Source organism: Eriocheir sinensis, chromosome 54 (assembly GCF_024679095.1).
Source record: "Eriocheir sinensis breed Jianghai 21 chromosome 54, ASM2467909v1, whole genome shotgun sequence".
Taxonomy (NCBI): domain Eukaryota; kingdom Metazoa; phylum Arthropoda; class Malacostraca; order Decapoda; family Varunidae; genus Eriocheir; species Eriocheir sinensis.
This window is the reverse complement of record NC_066562.1, coordinates 1,130,148-1,146,614: the sequence shown is the minus strand read 5'-3', so window position 1 is coordinate 1,146,614 and position 16,467 is coordinate 1,130,148. Positions and strand designations below refer to the sequence as shown.

At 42.0% G+C, this 16,467-nt stretch overlaps 1 protein-coding gene across 3 annotated transcripts in view; it reads right to left on the bottom strand.

The window, feature by feature from the left end:
- The window catches only part of LOC126983497 (DNA-dependent protein kinase catalytic subunit-like), a 96,328-nt gene that overhangs the window by 58,127 nt on the left and 21,734 nt on the right, over nucleotides 1-16,467 (bottom strand). For all 3 annotated transcript variants that reach the window (XR_007735943.1, XM_050836243.1, XM_050836242.1), the window contains exons 13-27: nucleotides 16,064-16,261; nucleotides 15,413-15,583; nucleotides 15,102-15,252; nucleotides 14,822-14,925; nucleotides 14,015-14,207; nucleotides 12,851-12,961; nucleotides 12,180-12,388; nucleotides 10,411-10,591; nucleotides 8,889-9,100; nucleotides 7,806-7,956; nucleotides 5,783-5,931; nucleotides 1,810-2,457; nucleotides 1,214-1,366; nucleotides 670-920; nucleotides 11-301 (exon numbers count right to left, since the gene is read on the bottom strand). Coding sequence is in view for 2 of the 3 variants with exons in the window: in XM_050836243.1 (XP_050692200.1) it covers nucleotides 11-301; nucleotides 670-920; nucleotides 1,214-1,366; nucleotides 1,810-2,457; nucleotides 5,783-5,931; nucleotides 7,806-7,956; nucleotides 8,889-9,100; nucleotides 10,411-10,591; nucleotides 12,180-12,388; nucleotides 12,851-12,961; nucleotides 14,015-14,207; nucleotides 14,822-14,925; nucleotides 15,102-15,252; nucleotides 15,413-15,583; nucleotides 16,064-16,261 (3,173 nt within the window). In the remaining variant the exon portion in view is untranslated. The remainder of the gene's footprint in view (nucleotides 1-10; nucleotides 302-669; nucleotides 921-1,213; nucleotides 1,367-1,809; nucleotides 2,458-5,782; nucleotides 5,932-7,805; nucleotides 7,957-8,888; nucleotides 9,101-10,410; nucleotides 10,592-12,179; nucleotides 12,389-12,850; nucleotides 12,962-14,014; nucleotides 14,208-14,821; nucleotides 14,926-15,101; nucleotides 15,253-15,412; nucleotides 15,584-16,063; nucleotides 16,262-16,467) is intronic.

Sequence of the window (16,467 nt, the reverse complement as noted above, 5' to 3'; positions counted from 1 at the left end):
GCAAACATACCAGATAGATTCAGAGACCTGTGGTGACATGGTGAGGAAAAATGGCAGCAGCTTCAAGGCCTTATTTCTTATACTGAGTGGTGTGTTATCTTCCAGCAGCAGACTTTGGTAGAAGCTCAAAATGCCACTGTCATGATGTTGGCATTGTTTCTTGACTAGACCTGCTCGGTCTACTATGAAGAGGGAGGATAACAAGTCCAAAACTGACTCTTGGTACATGCTAGACTTTCCAGCTTCGGCAGAAAACACGGACCAGTGGTGAAGGAAAGCCTGGACCACCTTTTCTGAATACCTTAAAGAAGCAACAATACATTACAAACATAGCACTGCAATTGTACATCTTCCCTAATTTTTACAAATAATACTTGCTTCATATATCATTACAATTTTTAAGGATAGCCTTCTCAAATAGCTATATTGTGAATCATTTCTCAGTTATTATATTCCACCTATAAAATAGTCCCTATTATTCGTATTTAATAAAACTCTTAAGTGTTTGGACACTTTCCCTTTGGCATATCAGGTGGAAAAGGGGAGTGTATTTCAGCTAATATTACAGCTAATATTAAATGAATGACTAGTCATGGGTTTCATTTTCATGGAAACTACACTAAAATCACCACAGAGTAAACAACAAACACACAGCAATCCAACACAAACTTTTTCCGAAGGTCAGCGTTCCTTGTGAGAGTGCTGAGCAGGATGCCACTGAAGCACATCACATCAAGAAAGTTTCCATCCGTAATGAGGTCCAGCAATGTGGTCAAAACCAGGTCACAGCACGGCAATATGTGTGGTATTATCTTGGGGCCAAGGATATTTAAAAGATGGAATCCTTTCTGAATCTGCTGTCGACTGCCAACCCTCACAAGTTCCATGTCGGTAACTTGCTTCACTAAGAGCTGTTGTACCTGAAATTTTTATTTATTTAGTATGTAAGGGGCTGCTAGCCATTTATATGCACTATTTTTTATATGAGTACTATTTAGAGGGATGTGTGCAAGCTGCTGAATGTACCATAATGCACTTTCAAGGTACAGTAACATACAAAACATTATTACTAACTCTTAGAGGACGGGTAATGTTCTGGAATGTCACAAGTGGGGCGACTGTTCTGAAGTGTCATTCAAATTTTGGCCTGACTGTTTACCTGGTCTGCCTCCTTTATCTTAGGGGAGGGAAGGGGGAAAAAAAATTCACTCACCCCATAATCAAGAGCAACAGCAAGGTCCAGGACAGCCCAAAGGAAGGGAAGATGGGCTGGACGAGGAGACACTGCTGTCAATTCTGTTCCCTGACCCGAGAACAAGCTGCCGCACACCCAACCCACCATCTCTGAGGCCGAAACTCCTAGTACCTGCGTATTGGCATATTTAAAAAACTGCATATAACACTTTGATACCATTCAGTCACAAAGTTTATTTTTGATCTCTGGATTAGTAAAATCTAAATGGGACTACTTTATGAACAACTATTATGCAAAAATGGGTTAGTGGCTGTCATGGTACTAATGTGAGTCCACATATAACTATTTTTATATTATTTATATATGCTTTCCCTATAGACATCTCTTACATCTAATGTCAATAACATCATTAATTATTTTAGGTATATGGTCTCAAGCATCCTGACATAAGAACAGCATCACATTGGAAGCACAAATTTATATATATTTTCGTGTTATCTCCAGTGATTGTATTGATGTATGTAAACTCTACGAAATAGAAGTCAAATCAAATGAAATCATGAAAAATAATGTGCACATTCTTCAACAATGAGCGATGGAATGTGTCGACGTACCTCAAGACACTTTCTCAGCCATCCGCTCTTCTGCAAAATCCTCAAGCCTTCAATGCCATGTTGATTCTTCAGAGACACATCCACAGGTCCTGCTAACGGTGATTTAAATATTTTCACTGCATCAAAGTGGGAACTGTCCTCTAAAAACTTCTGAAGAAACTGGATGAAAGCCTCAGACACTGGCCCAGGAACCTTTACTCTCATGACATTTAATACTTCCTCCAAGCGTGACGGTAAGTGCTTCGTCACTTCTGTGTCTCTAATGTCAAAGCCAACACTGGCTGGATCCAAAGCACACTGGAGTACTAACTGATACAGGTCGTCAGTCCATATAGAAAACTCACCAAGAAGGTTTACAGACTGCGCTCCATCCACCAGCAACACAGCAATAAAGTCTAGCAGCCTCACTACCACAGTGCACTTCATCTTTGTCAGAGTTTCATATTCCAGTGGAGTTTTCAAAGTTTCTCCTTCAGACACATTGGCAGTATTCTTCAAATAGTCAGGTAAGGAAGATACTGCCATGTATTTGAGAAAGAAAGAAGAGGCCTGGAATATCTTGCTTTTCTTGCATTTCAATAGTCTTTCTGCTTGAACGATGCCTTTCCCAATCAACCAACTGTAGCCATCAAGTGCAGCTAACAGACTCTGAGGAAAGGTAAAACAGTAAGCAACTAGAAATAACTTCATTATAAATCACAACTTAATGAAAGGCCTGTTACACTTGCATGCCTTACTTGAGAAGGTTAGGAGACAGTACTGTCACTGACTTTCATTCAGCATAAGCAGGGTTACAGTAGCAGGTGAGACTTATAAGGGGAAAGTTTCCCAACCCTGGCAGCTCCTGAAAAAGTTATTCACCATCTGTCTTTCCATCCATAACTATAATTAACCTCTATTTCAAACACTCAATCATACCTGCATCATTCATTCATCCACAACTACATTTTTAAACCAATTCGTTTTTTTCTCCCTTATGACCTGGCTTCTGCCGCCACTGGACCTTAACTTAACACTCGAGAGGATGCAGCCGTCACTGCCACTGTCTGACCCTTAAAGCCACAACCTCGCCGCATGACACAAAGAAGGCACACATACATGCACGTACATTTCATCGCTTTGTCTGACTGGAGTGTTGGCGTGGTATAGTGCTTGAGGTGTGGTGGCGTGACAGACAGTGATCGTACACAAAGAGAAGTATGAAGCACACCATGTGCATCCCAGTGCCCTTCCAATAGGCGCACGTAACATCACTGTAGCCAATCCAGGATTCAGTACGTTTCCTAACTAGTAGAAGGTAATGTTATAATTGTATTTCGTAAAGAATCCTTATAACCAAAAACTAACTAAAATTATGGGTATTCTTTTTCTTGAACAGAACATTGAATAAACAACAGAACAATAATATGAAAATACGTGTAGCTACCATTTCCAGGTCATCGTACACAGAGCACAGTATTTACTGGTTTCTGACGCCTAACTATTGCCAAGAAACATCAGGATCTAACTCTTTTAATGATAACTATAAATAAGTTTCGTTATTGGAGCCCAGAAGACAGTTTAGGGGTAGGAAGTCGGGAAATATAATCAGCTTAGTACGACAATCTGGCTACGTTGAGGCTGTAGCCCGCAGGCCCGTGCCAGCCTATACGCCATTTTGCGGGTGTCAGATACCACAAACAGCATATTTTTACTGTGCAAAGCAGGTGATGTCACTTATTGTGACTAAGTGAGCTTTCATATTTATCTATTTGTGTATATTTCATGGTGGCAAAACTTTCATTAATAGTTTCATTTTTACTAGTGACACGAATGTGACTGTTTTTCACAATAGAATTTCACTCAAACAAGTGAATCAGACAACACAGAAATATTACCAGTGTGTGTATGAATGAACACAAAGATAAGCACATACTTTGATTTAACTCTAGGATGTCTCGCGGATCATTAATAAATAAAAACAAAATATCTGGATAGGCTACTCTTTAGCCCGTTACCGGCTATGGCTGCCAAAAAAGTCCCTCTGCCAAGTTTGTACCCCCCATTTGGTGATTGTCAGGCGCGCCTATTGTTAATGTTTATACTACATTTTCATCACTTGTTTCCATTTTTTGTTTTGTTTGACTAACTGCACTGTCAGTGTGGGTATGTATTTGATGGTGCTCTGCATTGCTTCTGTCTATTTTTCAGTATTCTTCAATTTTTTTTCTACCGATCTTCTTTAATCCTTTCGTTGCTAAATCCTTGCAGTGAGGACTAGCGTAACTTGCTGGTGGTGCTAAATCCTCGCTGCAAGTTTGTCGCACTCAAATTTCCCACGTACGAGTGTTCCAATACTATTTCTCACCCCACAGCATTGCCAATTCTGTGGGTTTTCCACTAAATTTGGTGGAAAATCATATCAGCCTAGAGCAGGGGTTCGGTGGGGTAATTGTTATGTACCCCAGGGCATTACATTGCGTTCAGGTACATTTGGTCTGAAGGAAACAATTACTTGCACAATACATGGTGTTGTAATCTGCACTCAGATTGCACTTTTCTCATTTTCTTTGTGTTGATTAGTATATCTTACCTTAGTAATTGCTTTATTTCTGTTTTCATCATTTAAGATGCCTATGTAATCTAAACATGAAGACTCTAATAAACTTAAAATATCAAAATATTTAAATGTCCTTTTTTACTATCAAGCTTAATTTTTAGTGTTAGGGGTACATGGGAACCTATAAAAAGAGTCTAAGGGTACTGAGGAACAAAAAGTTTGGGAACCCCTGGCCTAGAGCGTAAAATATACGGCTGAGTAACTGGCCGATGTTCTCGTCCAATATAGCGGCATTTTTGCATAGCTTCACCAATCACCTGACTGATTTTTTTAACAAATAGTTGTAAATATTTCAGTTGGCAAATCTACCCCGCACCACTCTCAGTTGCCTCCCGAGGCTGGCCGTGCGCGTGCACTGCAGGAAAAAGTTTTATCTACAGTAGAGCCCCACTTAGCGTGAGATCAATTAGCGTGAACCACAATTAGCGCGAGCCACCATCTACCAAGAAAATAATTAATTAGCGCAAAAGCCCCAGTTAGCGCAAGCAGCCATCACGACTGAATTTTGAAAATTGTGCCAAGCCGCCATGATGCACAGCACAAGCCGCCATGATGCACGGCACAAGCTGCCATGATGTGCGGCACAAGCCGCCATGATGCACGGCACAAGCCGCCATGATGCGCGGCACAAGCCGCCATGATGTGCAGCACAAGCCGCCATGATACGCAGCACAAGCTGTGAGAGCCCTTACTTCAGCAGACAATGCCATGTTGATACAGGGCAAGTGCTTTGCTTACGTTGTGGATGTGGATACGGGCAACTGACCTTGGCCGTGTGTGACGCATTGACCAAGCTGCTGCCAACGCGGTGGGAAGAAAAGGGCTCAGTGTGACACCAGGTTACGGTGAACCGACAACTCGCTGGGGGATGGGCGCACGGGCGTTGCCAGTAGCCACAACGGTTAGAAGAAAACAGCCAGTGTGATACTGCCTAAAGACAGCGAGGCCGCTGACCGGGTGAGCACCAGCGATGACGTCATCGGACTCCCAGCGAATCGCAAGCGTGTTTTCAGAGCTCAGCCAATCGTAGGGTTGTTTTTTTAATGCGAGTGATTATTTTGAGTAATTATCAAACCCAAAAGTCAGACCCACGTGTGCACAAAATAATTTTTTTCATATTGGTTACTTTATTCAATTAGCGCGAATTCAGTTAGCGCGACCGCGTTCATCCACCTAATTCTCGCGCTAAATGGGGCTCTACTGTACTCTACACAGCACATATGAAATAATATAACAGCATACAAAACTGAATCTTATACACACACACACACACCATATATGAGATGTATAATACATCTCTCTCTCTCTCCACACACACACACACACATATATAACTATATATTGAATACAAACAGAGTGAAAGTGAGAACATACCTCTAAAAATATTTTCAGCGTGGATGGTTGTGCATGGTCCAGGATGCCAAGCCCTGACTGTCCACCTCCCTCAATGATGTGCACCAGTTGCTCAGCACTGTCTGGCTGTTGCAGCTGCCTCCCAACAAAGGCATGAATTGATGTGCAGTCTGAATTGTAAAAGTGATAAACCATTAAGAGGTAGGATGAGACCTAAGGGCATGCAACGCCTGGTCACAAAATCACATTCTTTTAAACATGTGTTCACAACATTCCTACATCATAGAGCATTCAATCCTGTCCAATATTTCATTGAGATTTTTAAAAGGCCAATGGCTGTGCAAGAATTAAAGGGATTAAGGTCCTAAAAGCAGGAAGGAGGCATGGAAATTTTGAATCACTGTGGGAATAGTTTAAAAGCAATTTTCCTCTGCACCATAGATGCAAATGCACTGTTCATGTTCCTTCTGGGTTCAGTAGAGTCTCTAGTACATCTGGCAACAGTCACCAGGCTGGCAGAGAGCATTCTGTACTGCGACAATGCTGAGAGAGAGATTAGGGTCCTCTCTTCCTCCTCCTGGCTTACAGTTTTGTGTGTTTCCTGTGTATGACCTATGCACTATTGGTGACAGAAAGAGGAAAGAAAGTTCAGGAATACAAGAAGGCAGCATCTCATGGAGCTGAAGGCTGTGGCATGGAAGGTGGCAAAAAGTGATCCCACGGATGAGCAACAGGTGGCAGGCTGCACAACACTGCCGCCACCCACCACACCTCTCATTCTCCTCCCTCTCACCCCACCCCACATTTTTCTCCCCCATCGACCTCTTCACCCACTTTGGCTTCAGAAAGGGAGATGAATCACAGTGACAAAATGAATGCTTCACTGCAATGATCGACCTTTATTACTACCCATTTTTCAATTCATGACTGTTGTGACTCATGTATACGATCGTCCGACTCTCTCAGTGACCTTTGCTTTACCCATTCCACTGCTCCAGACTCCTCAACTCTCACTCTGTATGTATATCCCACCTCCTGTACACCTTCTCATTAGTCAAACAATCCATCTTTTTAACCCATATACTCTCCTCAATGACTCGTTTCTGCAAATATCTTTGCCTATTGAGACATTTCGTGCCCATTTTCAGAGGCACAGTCAAACTTGGTATAACTATACTATTCTTTAATCTTTCTTTTCCTCCAAGCTTGCACTTCTACCTCTCAAGATTGACTTTTGCATGAGAATATACAGTACCCTGGAAAACTGAAATGAGGTATGGAAATGCACCACTGTCAAAGTAGAGAGTATTAACCCTTTCCTTGCTAAGCGCTCGCAAGGAGACTATCCCCTCAGGCACACTCGGGCACCCCAGCCGGGGAAGGGGATCTCTTTTAACCGCTGTATCTCAAAAACTATTCATCACAGCTACAAAACAAAAACACCATTGGAAAGAGGAGGCCAAGATCTATAAGATTTGGTAATGTAAGCCTCTCCTGCAAATGTACAGGCGCGTTCAGGGGGTGTTGCCTGTGAAGACGTACATTTACACGTGTGCGACGGTCAGCCGTAAGGCAACTACTGAGCAGATCTCTTGATGACGGGATGCTGGCAGGGCAGTATTGCCAACTGCAAAATTTACAACTATTTGGTCAAAATATCAGTCATGTGATAGGTGAAGCTATGCAAAAATGCCGCTATATTGGACAACAACATCCACCAGTTGTTTGTCCATAGATTTTCCGTGCTAGGCAGATATGATTTTCCACCAAATTTCATGAAAAACCCACTGAATTGGCAATGCTGTGGGGTGAGAAATAGTGTTGGAACACTCTCATACGCGGGAAATGAGTGTGACTGGAGCTCGCAGCGAGCGTTTAGCACCACCGGCAAGTTACGCTAGTGCTCGCTGCGAGCATTTAGCAACGAAAGGGTTAATCAATCACCACTTTCACAATGGCTCTTATTTGTTGTTAGGTCAATTTTCTCCTTTGAGTAGCTACTAGTAAGAATGGTGTACACAAAATCAATCATAGTCTAACTTACTTTTAGCATGAGGGGCCAAAGTCTCAAGGAGTTCCATACATGTGTGCCTCACCAGGGTCTTGGGGCTGCCACTCTGCTTCAGAAGCCACACCAGAACATCCTCAAAAGTCCCGCCTTCAAAGTCAACTGGAGTGCGACGTTTGGATGAATTCTACGAAGATATTACAGTTTAAGTTTTCTTCCAATCATCCACTAAATGATATGTGATTGGGATGTGTTTGTACCTTGAAAAAAAGATCTGGAGAGAGCTAAGAAGAGTGCAGAGAGGAGTGGAGAGAAAAATGCTGGCTATACCATGGAGACAGGAAACAAGCATCATCATGAGTTGGGAACAACTAAATGTGAAAGCCATTCTGATGATGATTAAAAATAAGAAGTAGAATTGGGCAGGTTGAATCAAGCTTGGAACTGATAACGGATAGACAAAGAAAGTAAGAATGGCAACACAGAAACTGTTAAAGTCAAGGCAGACAGGAAACCAGGCGAAAAGAAATTAGAGCCTTTGCTGGAGCAGAATGGGGTACACTAGTGGACTGGAAGAAGTGGAGGATGTCAGGAATGGTCTTTGTCCTGCAGTGGACTATAGTCAGGCATAAAAATTAACCTGCAGGAGATGCAATAAATAAATAGAAATTGCACTTTGAATGTGTGTAGATATGTGACGTAGAGGCTGTAAGCTGTCTCCCCTTGATGTTCAGTGCAAGAGTTGTGTTCTTATTAGCCACAGCTCCTAGCCAATAACTCCAGTCCTTGCTACATCTCATTTTGCATGGTTCAATATATTTTACTTTCCTTTCTTTACTTACCACTTTTTCCCCAGTCCTCTATAAACACCTGAACCTCTTTACAGAGCTGCTGCATCATCCCCAATACATCACTTTCTCATATGTAAGCTACACACTATTTGAAATTGTGTCTCAAACATTCTGTGAACATTAAATAAGCTTTTGCATTGCTATGGTAAGGTGACCCCCTATCTAAGGGTTCCACCCAACCGGACTTCATAGCTGAATCTGACTATATAGTAATGGCTGAAGAGATGATGATGAATAAAATGACAACTATGCAACACAGTGAACTGACCTTCCAAAACAACTCATTCTTCACTACAAGGATGCGCTTCATGTGTAGAATTGCCTGTTTGGTCTGCTCATGGGTGCCCAAGGCTGGGTCATCTGCCTGGGCCAAGTTCAAGGCCAACATCAAGTGATTCAGTATTTCCAGAGCCCAGATGTCAACTGCAGTGGCATCTTCTCTCACCTCCCGGTATATGCTGTTCCAGGCCAAGCACCCACCTGGCAGAAATATTATGCTATGAACATATATGGGAGACGGTGTTATATGAATAGCTTAACCCTTTCCCTGCAAAGAATAAAAATCAGGCAGGGGGAGTGGGGGGCTCTTCCCCTCCACATGTCTGTAAATATGCACTGTAACACATGTTCAAGCATATCTATGGAAAGAAGAAGTCTATGTGCTATGTGGTCGCAGTGATGCTGTGCATTTCGTGCTGGTGGTGCTACATCATCGCCACGACAATTAATCAATTTTGAATCTCTCGCTCACGATACATGTTCCAACACTATTCCACACTCCACTGTAACTTTTTCATTGGTTCACATCATACAGTGGGCTGTTCTTGCGCACCCCACGTCCTACACAACCACACCCCCATATGTGAAACAGCTGCATGCCGTGAGTCACCAGAACAGGGTGAATTGCGTCTTGCCGAGTTTTCTGTCACAACCTCCACGTGATAGTGACTGAGAGAAATAATATACTCAACTATATTAAATATATTATTATAGTGTTTCTGTTTCGAGATATGATGGCAAAATAGAATATTACATATGAAATATTTTTATCACATTTACTCAGTCAACATGAGATATTGCAATGACAATAAGCCAGTCATATAGTATTTGCCTTCTTCTTTCCATAGATATGCTTGAACATGTGCTACAGTGCATAGTTACAGAGATGTTAATGTGAAGAATGCCCATCCCCCCCCCCCCTCCCCACCTGATTTCTATTCTTAGCAGGGAATGTGGTGCCAAAGATGTTCAGGAATGAGACTTAAATAGTGGTAGATTTCTGTTGCCAAGCATGTGGATGCACTTGGATGCTTGCAGAAAGAGAAGATCCACTTGATTTTAAACTTAAGGTCTGACTATATACTCATATAATGAATATCTGTCCATTAATAATGGGAGCATACTTGATAGCTGTGCATGGCCTTGCAGCTCAACTCTGGCACATTAGCCCTTGAGCCTGTGGTGGGTAAAAACCCACTGCCCTGGGACACTCAGCTAGTGTAACAACTGGGTGACCAGTTTATCTCCCACTGGTTTCCCTAGATACCCAGTTATTAATCAGCAGGAAAGGGAGAATGAACAGCTGGGTGAGCTGCATGCCATCTGACATTCAAAACTTGAATTAATGTAACATCCCCTTCCCAATAATATGTAATACTGAAGAATAAATTTAACCCTTAGGAGGGTAGCATCCATACTGAAGTCAGCCCCTTATACTTGGCACCAAAATATTCAACAGATTTGATTACATGACTTATGTACGACAACCCACAGTACACTGTTGCCCTCACCTAGGCGCTTGAAGGCACTTGGATGCTTGCAGAGAGAAAAGATCCTCTTAAGTATAGACTTGATATTCAGCGATGCACTGTCCCTCCCTCTGGACTGTTTGCGTGACCACTTGACAAACTCTGCCAAGCACTGTGCACTGATGTCCCTCAAGGCTGGATTGTTGGCTGTCACTATTCCACTCTAGCCAAAGACACACCAGTTTCTTACAATAGTTATCTCTGCAATACTCCTCCACTTTAAAATAGACAAAAATCCTTTAAAATGAAGAGTAGGTCATACAGCCTACTCATAGCAGCTTAAGAGTTTTTTTTATCATGATTTGCCTATTCCATTCAGTAATTCATAAATTTAAATTCTGCAATTTTATTTATATTGAACAACAGCTTAACCCTCTCGTGCACGATGACGCGTTTCGCATCATCAAAGGGTAAAAGGTCCTGGCGCATGATGACGCGAAATGCATCATAAAACTTTAAAAAATTGATTAACCCTTAGAGTACGGGTAGCGATATATTTCTCTGGATGTTGTGCACGGGGAAAATTTAGACGATTAAAAGAGGTGGAAATGGTGTCTTTCTTCTTTGCAATAATTGTATATTCATGTAGTATATATGGTGGAGTAATAAAACTTCTCTCCTAATAATAATAAAAAAGTTATGACAGCCAAAAATATTGCGCATTTTCTCGTGGCCGTGACGTGTCGCGTGGAAGCACCCCACTCGCTCTCTCTCTCTCTCTCTCTCTCTCTCTCTCTCTCTCTCTCTCTCTCCCTCCCTTCTCCCCTCCCCTCCCCTCTCGCCTCGCCTCTCCCCTCTCGCGTCTCCTCTCCTCTTCCTCTTCCTCTTCCTCTCTCTCCTCTCCTCCCCCCCCCCCCCTCTCTCTCTCTACCTACTTGCCCCTCCCTCCTCTGTCAATGTCACTACCATATCAGTCATCAGAGTCACTGTCACTTTGATTCGCTCGCGGTCTACTTCTGCCCGGAGTGTAGAGTGTGATGATTATATATATGATCCCCGTACGGGTGGGGTGTATGGCAGCGCACTTATATAAACGATCACCGTAATGAAAGGGTTAAAAATTAAGTTTTTGGTGAAAGTGCGTCAAATTTGGAAGCGTCATTTGTTGGGATAAGTTTCTTAATGGTAACATAAGGCAACCTTTTTAAGGAGCGTAGATGAGGAGCTCTGAGCAATTTTTATTTGTTAGCCTACTCTAATGGGAGAGGAAAAAAATACAGTTTTCTCTGTGTGACTCGTGACCTAATAGGAGTATGAGGATTTTGAGGATATTATAAGAATCCTCACAAAATTCCGCTTCGAAACATATATTCGGCTAAAAAAGTTGGCCCACAATATTTCAAGCTAGCAAGTGGGGAAGAGTTGGTACTTCAGATTTATTGTCGACAATACTCTATACAGAGACTTGAAACAAGTATGTATTGTTTATATATATTTTTTCTTCTATTTTTATTTGTGCATCTTCTAGTACAAGTCTTTATGAAGCCATTGATACCAAATTTATTGGGGTATGATATATCTGTGAGGGTAAAATACGTCCAGAAGTGTAGAGTATCGTGGCGGCAAAAAAAGGCCAGTCGGGCTGAGAAATGTATGATGAGTGGAAAAGAAACTTATTGGAAACTTAGGGTGTGCGAGAGGGTTAATTAGTTCCACTCATCCACTACCCTATCTGATAACCATTTTTTTCAATACCTTTTAAACTTGAATTCATTAAACTTAGAACACTCTTGCTGTGAGAAAGGGATTACCATTATGGCTTCCAAGAGCACTGCAGTGTCTGGGTTTTCGTAGTTAGTGTTGTTGGTGAACCAGTGGATGGTCTGGAAGGCAAGTGTGGCGAAGAGTTGGCGAGTGACCTGGTCAGGGTCACAGGCAAGCTGCAGCATGGCCTTGAAAATGTGGTGGTACAGGAGGGCCATGGAGTCCCCCTCTTGGACCTCTCGCTGCTGTTGAGAACCTGGAGAGAGTTATTGAGTTATTGTGTTGTAATGATTATATCCCAGCACCGGGCCATAAAGTGCCACATCTCAGATATGAAACAGCAAAGTTATATGAGAAGAAGGAATGTTGTCTTGGTGTTTATAGAGGACTGGGGAAAAAGTGGTAAGTAAAGAAAGGAAAGTAAAATATATTGAACCATGCAAAATGAGATGTAGCAAGGACTGGAGTTATTGGCTAGGAGCTGTGGCTAATAAGAACACAACTCTTGCACTGAACATCAAGGGGAGACAGCTTACAGCCTCTACGTCACATAAATACACACATTCAAAGTGCAATTTCTATTTATTTATTGCATCTCCTGCAGGTTTCTTGTATCAAACCACATGTATCAATTTTTATACACATAACACTCCTCAGAGCAAACACATATCACACATATGCCCTAAATTCTAGGTTACAGAAAACTTGTCGACATTACCTATGCCAATCATGACAATAATGGTGGAATGGAGGAGTTCTGAGGCTGCAACTTTTGTCTGTCTGTCACTTGAATTTAAAGCGAGATCCACAACTCTGGGGAGGAGATCATCTGAGGAAAGAGGAGGAAATAAGCTCTGATACTTCACATATGCTGAAGCTTTCTGAAACTTCAATCTCTTGTTTTCAGTTGTGTACATCCCTGCTGTCTACTTTAACCTCTTCCATTCATCTATACCAAAACCCCTTGACAGCATTAGGATACCCCTCAATTTGCTCTGATATGTATATAATTTTTTTATTACATTATTCTCAATCATCTTACAATACACTCAAACTTTGATTTCCTGTTCTACCAGGGGGAGTACCTGCATGGGTACAACGAAAGTCCAAGAATTGTTACAGTCTGGTTGCCAAGACCCAAACCCAGAGATCTGCACCAAGACTGCCCATTGAACGTAACATCCCCGTGTGATTGGTTCCCCCAGTAGCTTGGCGAAAGGTACTGCCTGCACGCTGCACAGTGAGTGAATCTACCAATCAACCCTTTTTTTACAATTTCAAAGTCACAGGTCCAAGGGGTAAGAGCACTGTAATTCTTCAACCAACATTGGAACACTTTGAACACAGAGCAACATATGGTATCATAGTCATAATTGTAAGTAAAGTGGCCAAATGTAATACTGCATATACATTAAGTTCAATGAAAATGTGGAGTTTTTAATTTTTTCTTAGCATGTCTTGCCAAATTATAGGTGCGTCTTATACTCTGGTACATCTTATATGGCGGGAAATAAGGTATCAATATTACTAAACTGCACTCTTTGGAAATTCATAAACCTACCATTTTCTTTATTCCCCAGCTAAATGTCAATCATGGTTTGTGAGAGGGGAAATTTGATATGCTTTAACCCCTTGGATGCAGATTTCCAATAAGAAGACATCACCAACCTACAGGAGTGGAGCAACAAGTGGCTGCTACAGTTCAATGAAGAAAAATATAGTGATGCACCTTGGGAGGGGATATCCAGCATACCAATACCACATGGGAAACACTCCACTATCCACCACAGAGGCAGAGAAAGACCTGGAAGTATATGTCACCAGGCTACCAGTGAAGGCCAAATCCGATCCAATTGCAGCAAAGGGGTTTACTAATCCTTACCTAGGTGTATGTCTATTTTGGTTTGGTTGAATGGCAGAGCAAATCTGATGTGCTTCTGGCAATCCCAACGCACAGTTGCTGCAGCCAGGGAGTCCGGGTCCTGGGGGATCACATACTGACCCAGGCTGGGGTTCAGGCCACCTATAAGTTGCAGGATTGACAACTGCACTTTCTTCATTGCTGTGTCATCAACCTGTGGATATCATAAAGGAATCATCCCTATAAATCAACATCCAGCTTCAGGGTTTATGCCAGCACCTTCTTCACTATGTCCTTAAAAAGGAAATCATAAAGGAATCCAAACAACATTTATTAATCAGCTTCCAGATCAATAACTCCACCTTCTTCATTGCTGTTATGAACCCCCAAAAATCATGAAGTACAATCTATCATAATTCAAATTCAGTAGCCTCTTCAATATTGTACCGTCAACCAAATAAAGTTATAGTAAAGCCTTGGTGCACCTTACCAAATGTAAATAAAGTCAACTTGAGACAAATTTCACCACATTCATCAATCTTCTTTTCAGCCTCTCCTGTCTGACACACCACAATATCAACCACGAAAACTGAATCATGAAAAATGAAGGACGATTGTCAGTCATGAAACTTATATTCATAATGTTTGAACCACATTCTCAAAACACTTTACTCAGCATTCTTCCTCATGGCCTTGAGCAATTTTTTTTTTATGTATATATTATCAAAGTAGATCCTTTTCATCGTTCTTGTTTTGTAAATCCCGCCAACCCCCCCAAGTAACAATTGGACACCACAGTAATGTTGGCAACAATTCATACAAAAATACCTGTTTGCCAGCAAGCACTTTCTTCTTATCAATTTTGCGTCTCTGATTTGCCATTGCCATTTTGACAGTAATGATTCTGGTCTCCACTTCAGCTTCTCCCGTCTCTGAAAACACAAAATATATTATGATGAGAATGCTTTTCACACATTTCTTCTTCCTATGCTGTTTAGCATGGATGCAAGAACCTTCAAAGTATTTCATCACCCATTACAATGCATGATGAACATGAATATTCACAGGACCGAGTGAAGGGAAATAGTTGGATGCAAAGCACACTCACCTTGGGAGCAAAGGTAAGGGAGGAGGAGAGGAAGCACTGCCGGCAGGTGTTGGTGGAGGGTATCATGGGGCAGCGTGCGTGTCCAGGCATGCAGAGCAGCTATACACACTTCAGCGAGGGGCAAATAACTTACACCCAGCTGCAGGGCCATCTGGAAGAATACAACACCTTATGAGAAGTGAATACATGAATGGCACAATGAGGGAAATCCATCATAAGGCAACTGGTATATGAAGTTCAAAAGCTTTACTGTACAGTAAACCCTTGGTACAGCGGACCCTCTTTTATTATGGAAGGAACAATCAACCTACTTGTAAGGGACTGATCAGCTTGGGAAAGATCTCTGTCACTATGCAGAGAGGCAGCCTGAAGATGAGTGTGAGGCAGGAGGCCAGGAGTTGGTCCCTAAACTGCCGGCACCGCTGCAGCACCTCCCCCACGTAGCTGCCCAGCAGGTGGACCAATGTCTCAATCTCAGGCTCCTTAAAAAAGTAATCACATAAGCAAGTAAATAAATAAGAGTTACCTGGCATCTACTGCACTCAATTTGAAAAGTTATTAACATTCTAACATGTGTTGGCTCTGTTTTCATAATGCTGTCTCCACTAAGCCATGCCAGGGAAGCAGCACAATTTTCCACAGCCCCATGCCCAAAATAATGCCCATGACGACAACAACTCATTAAACACTGGAGTTTCAAAGCTATGCAAGGAAGGGAAGCCAACTTTCTTGAGTCAAGAAATGCCAACCACACCACACACGTTTTATTGATTCGATTTTGAAGAAAAATATTAGGCCAGAAGCTTATTGAAATTACCTCAGAACAACCAAGGATTCGGTGAAATATAATTCCTTTATAAACTTCATACACTATCACATATTTGACTACAGTGCAAAGATCCTGTGATTGAGCTCCAGAGTGTTTTACATGAAGCAAGATAAAAATAGAGTAACTCATCCACCTCCTTCTTTTCAAAGTAGCACATCTTCTGCGTGCATGTGAGGACTGCGGTGAGGGAGGAGTAGTGAGCCGACACGAGGGGCTGTTGGGAGGAGCAGCGGATAAAGAACCAGCAGAGGCGGTTGACATGGGGCTGAAGCTGATCCCTGTACTGCAGCGGCAAGACTTCCTCCATCAAGGCAACGACATTCATGTACACCTGCCAGAAACATATAACAGATGATAACCAAACTTCCTACAGCTTAGTCTTTCACATGGGGAGTATAATGACACCTCTCTAAACAAATCTGATCATTCTTTCAGCGTCATGGGAGAATATTGCAAGTTTTTATCATCACTTTGTTCAAACTTTGGCTTGTCTTTTTTACCACAAGTGTTCATTAATCACATACCATTCAGTTTGAC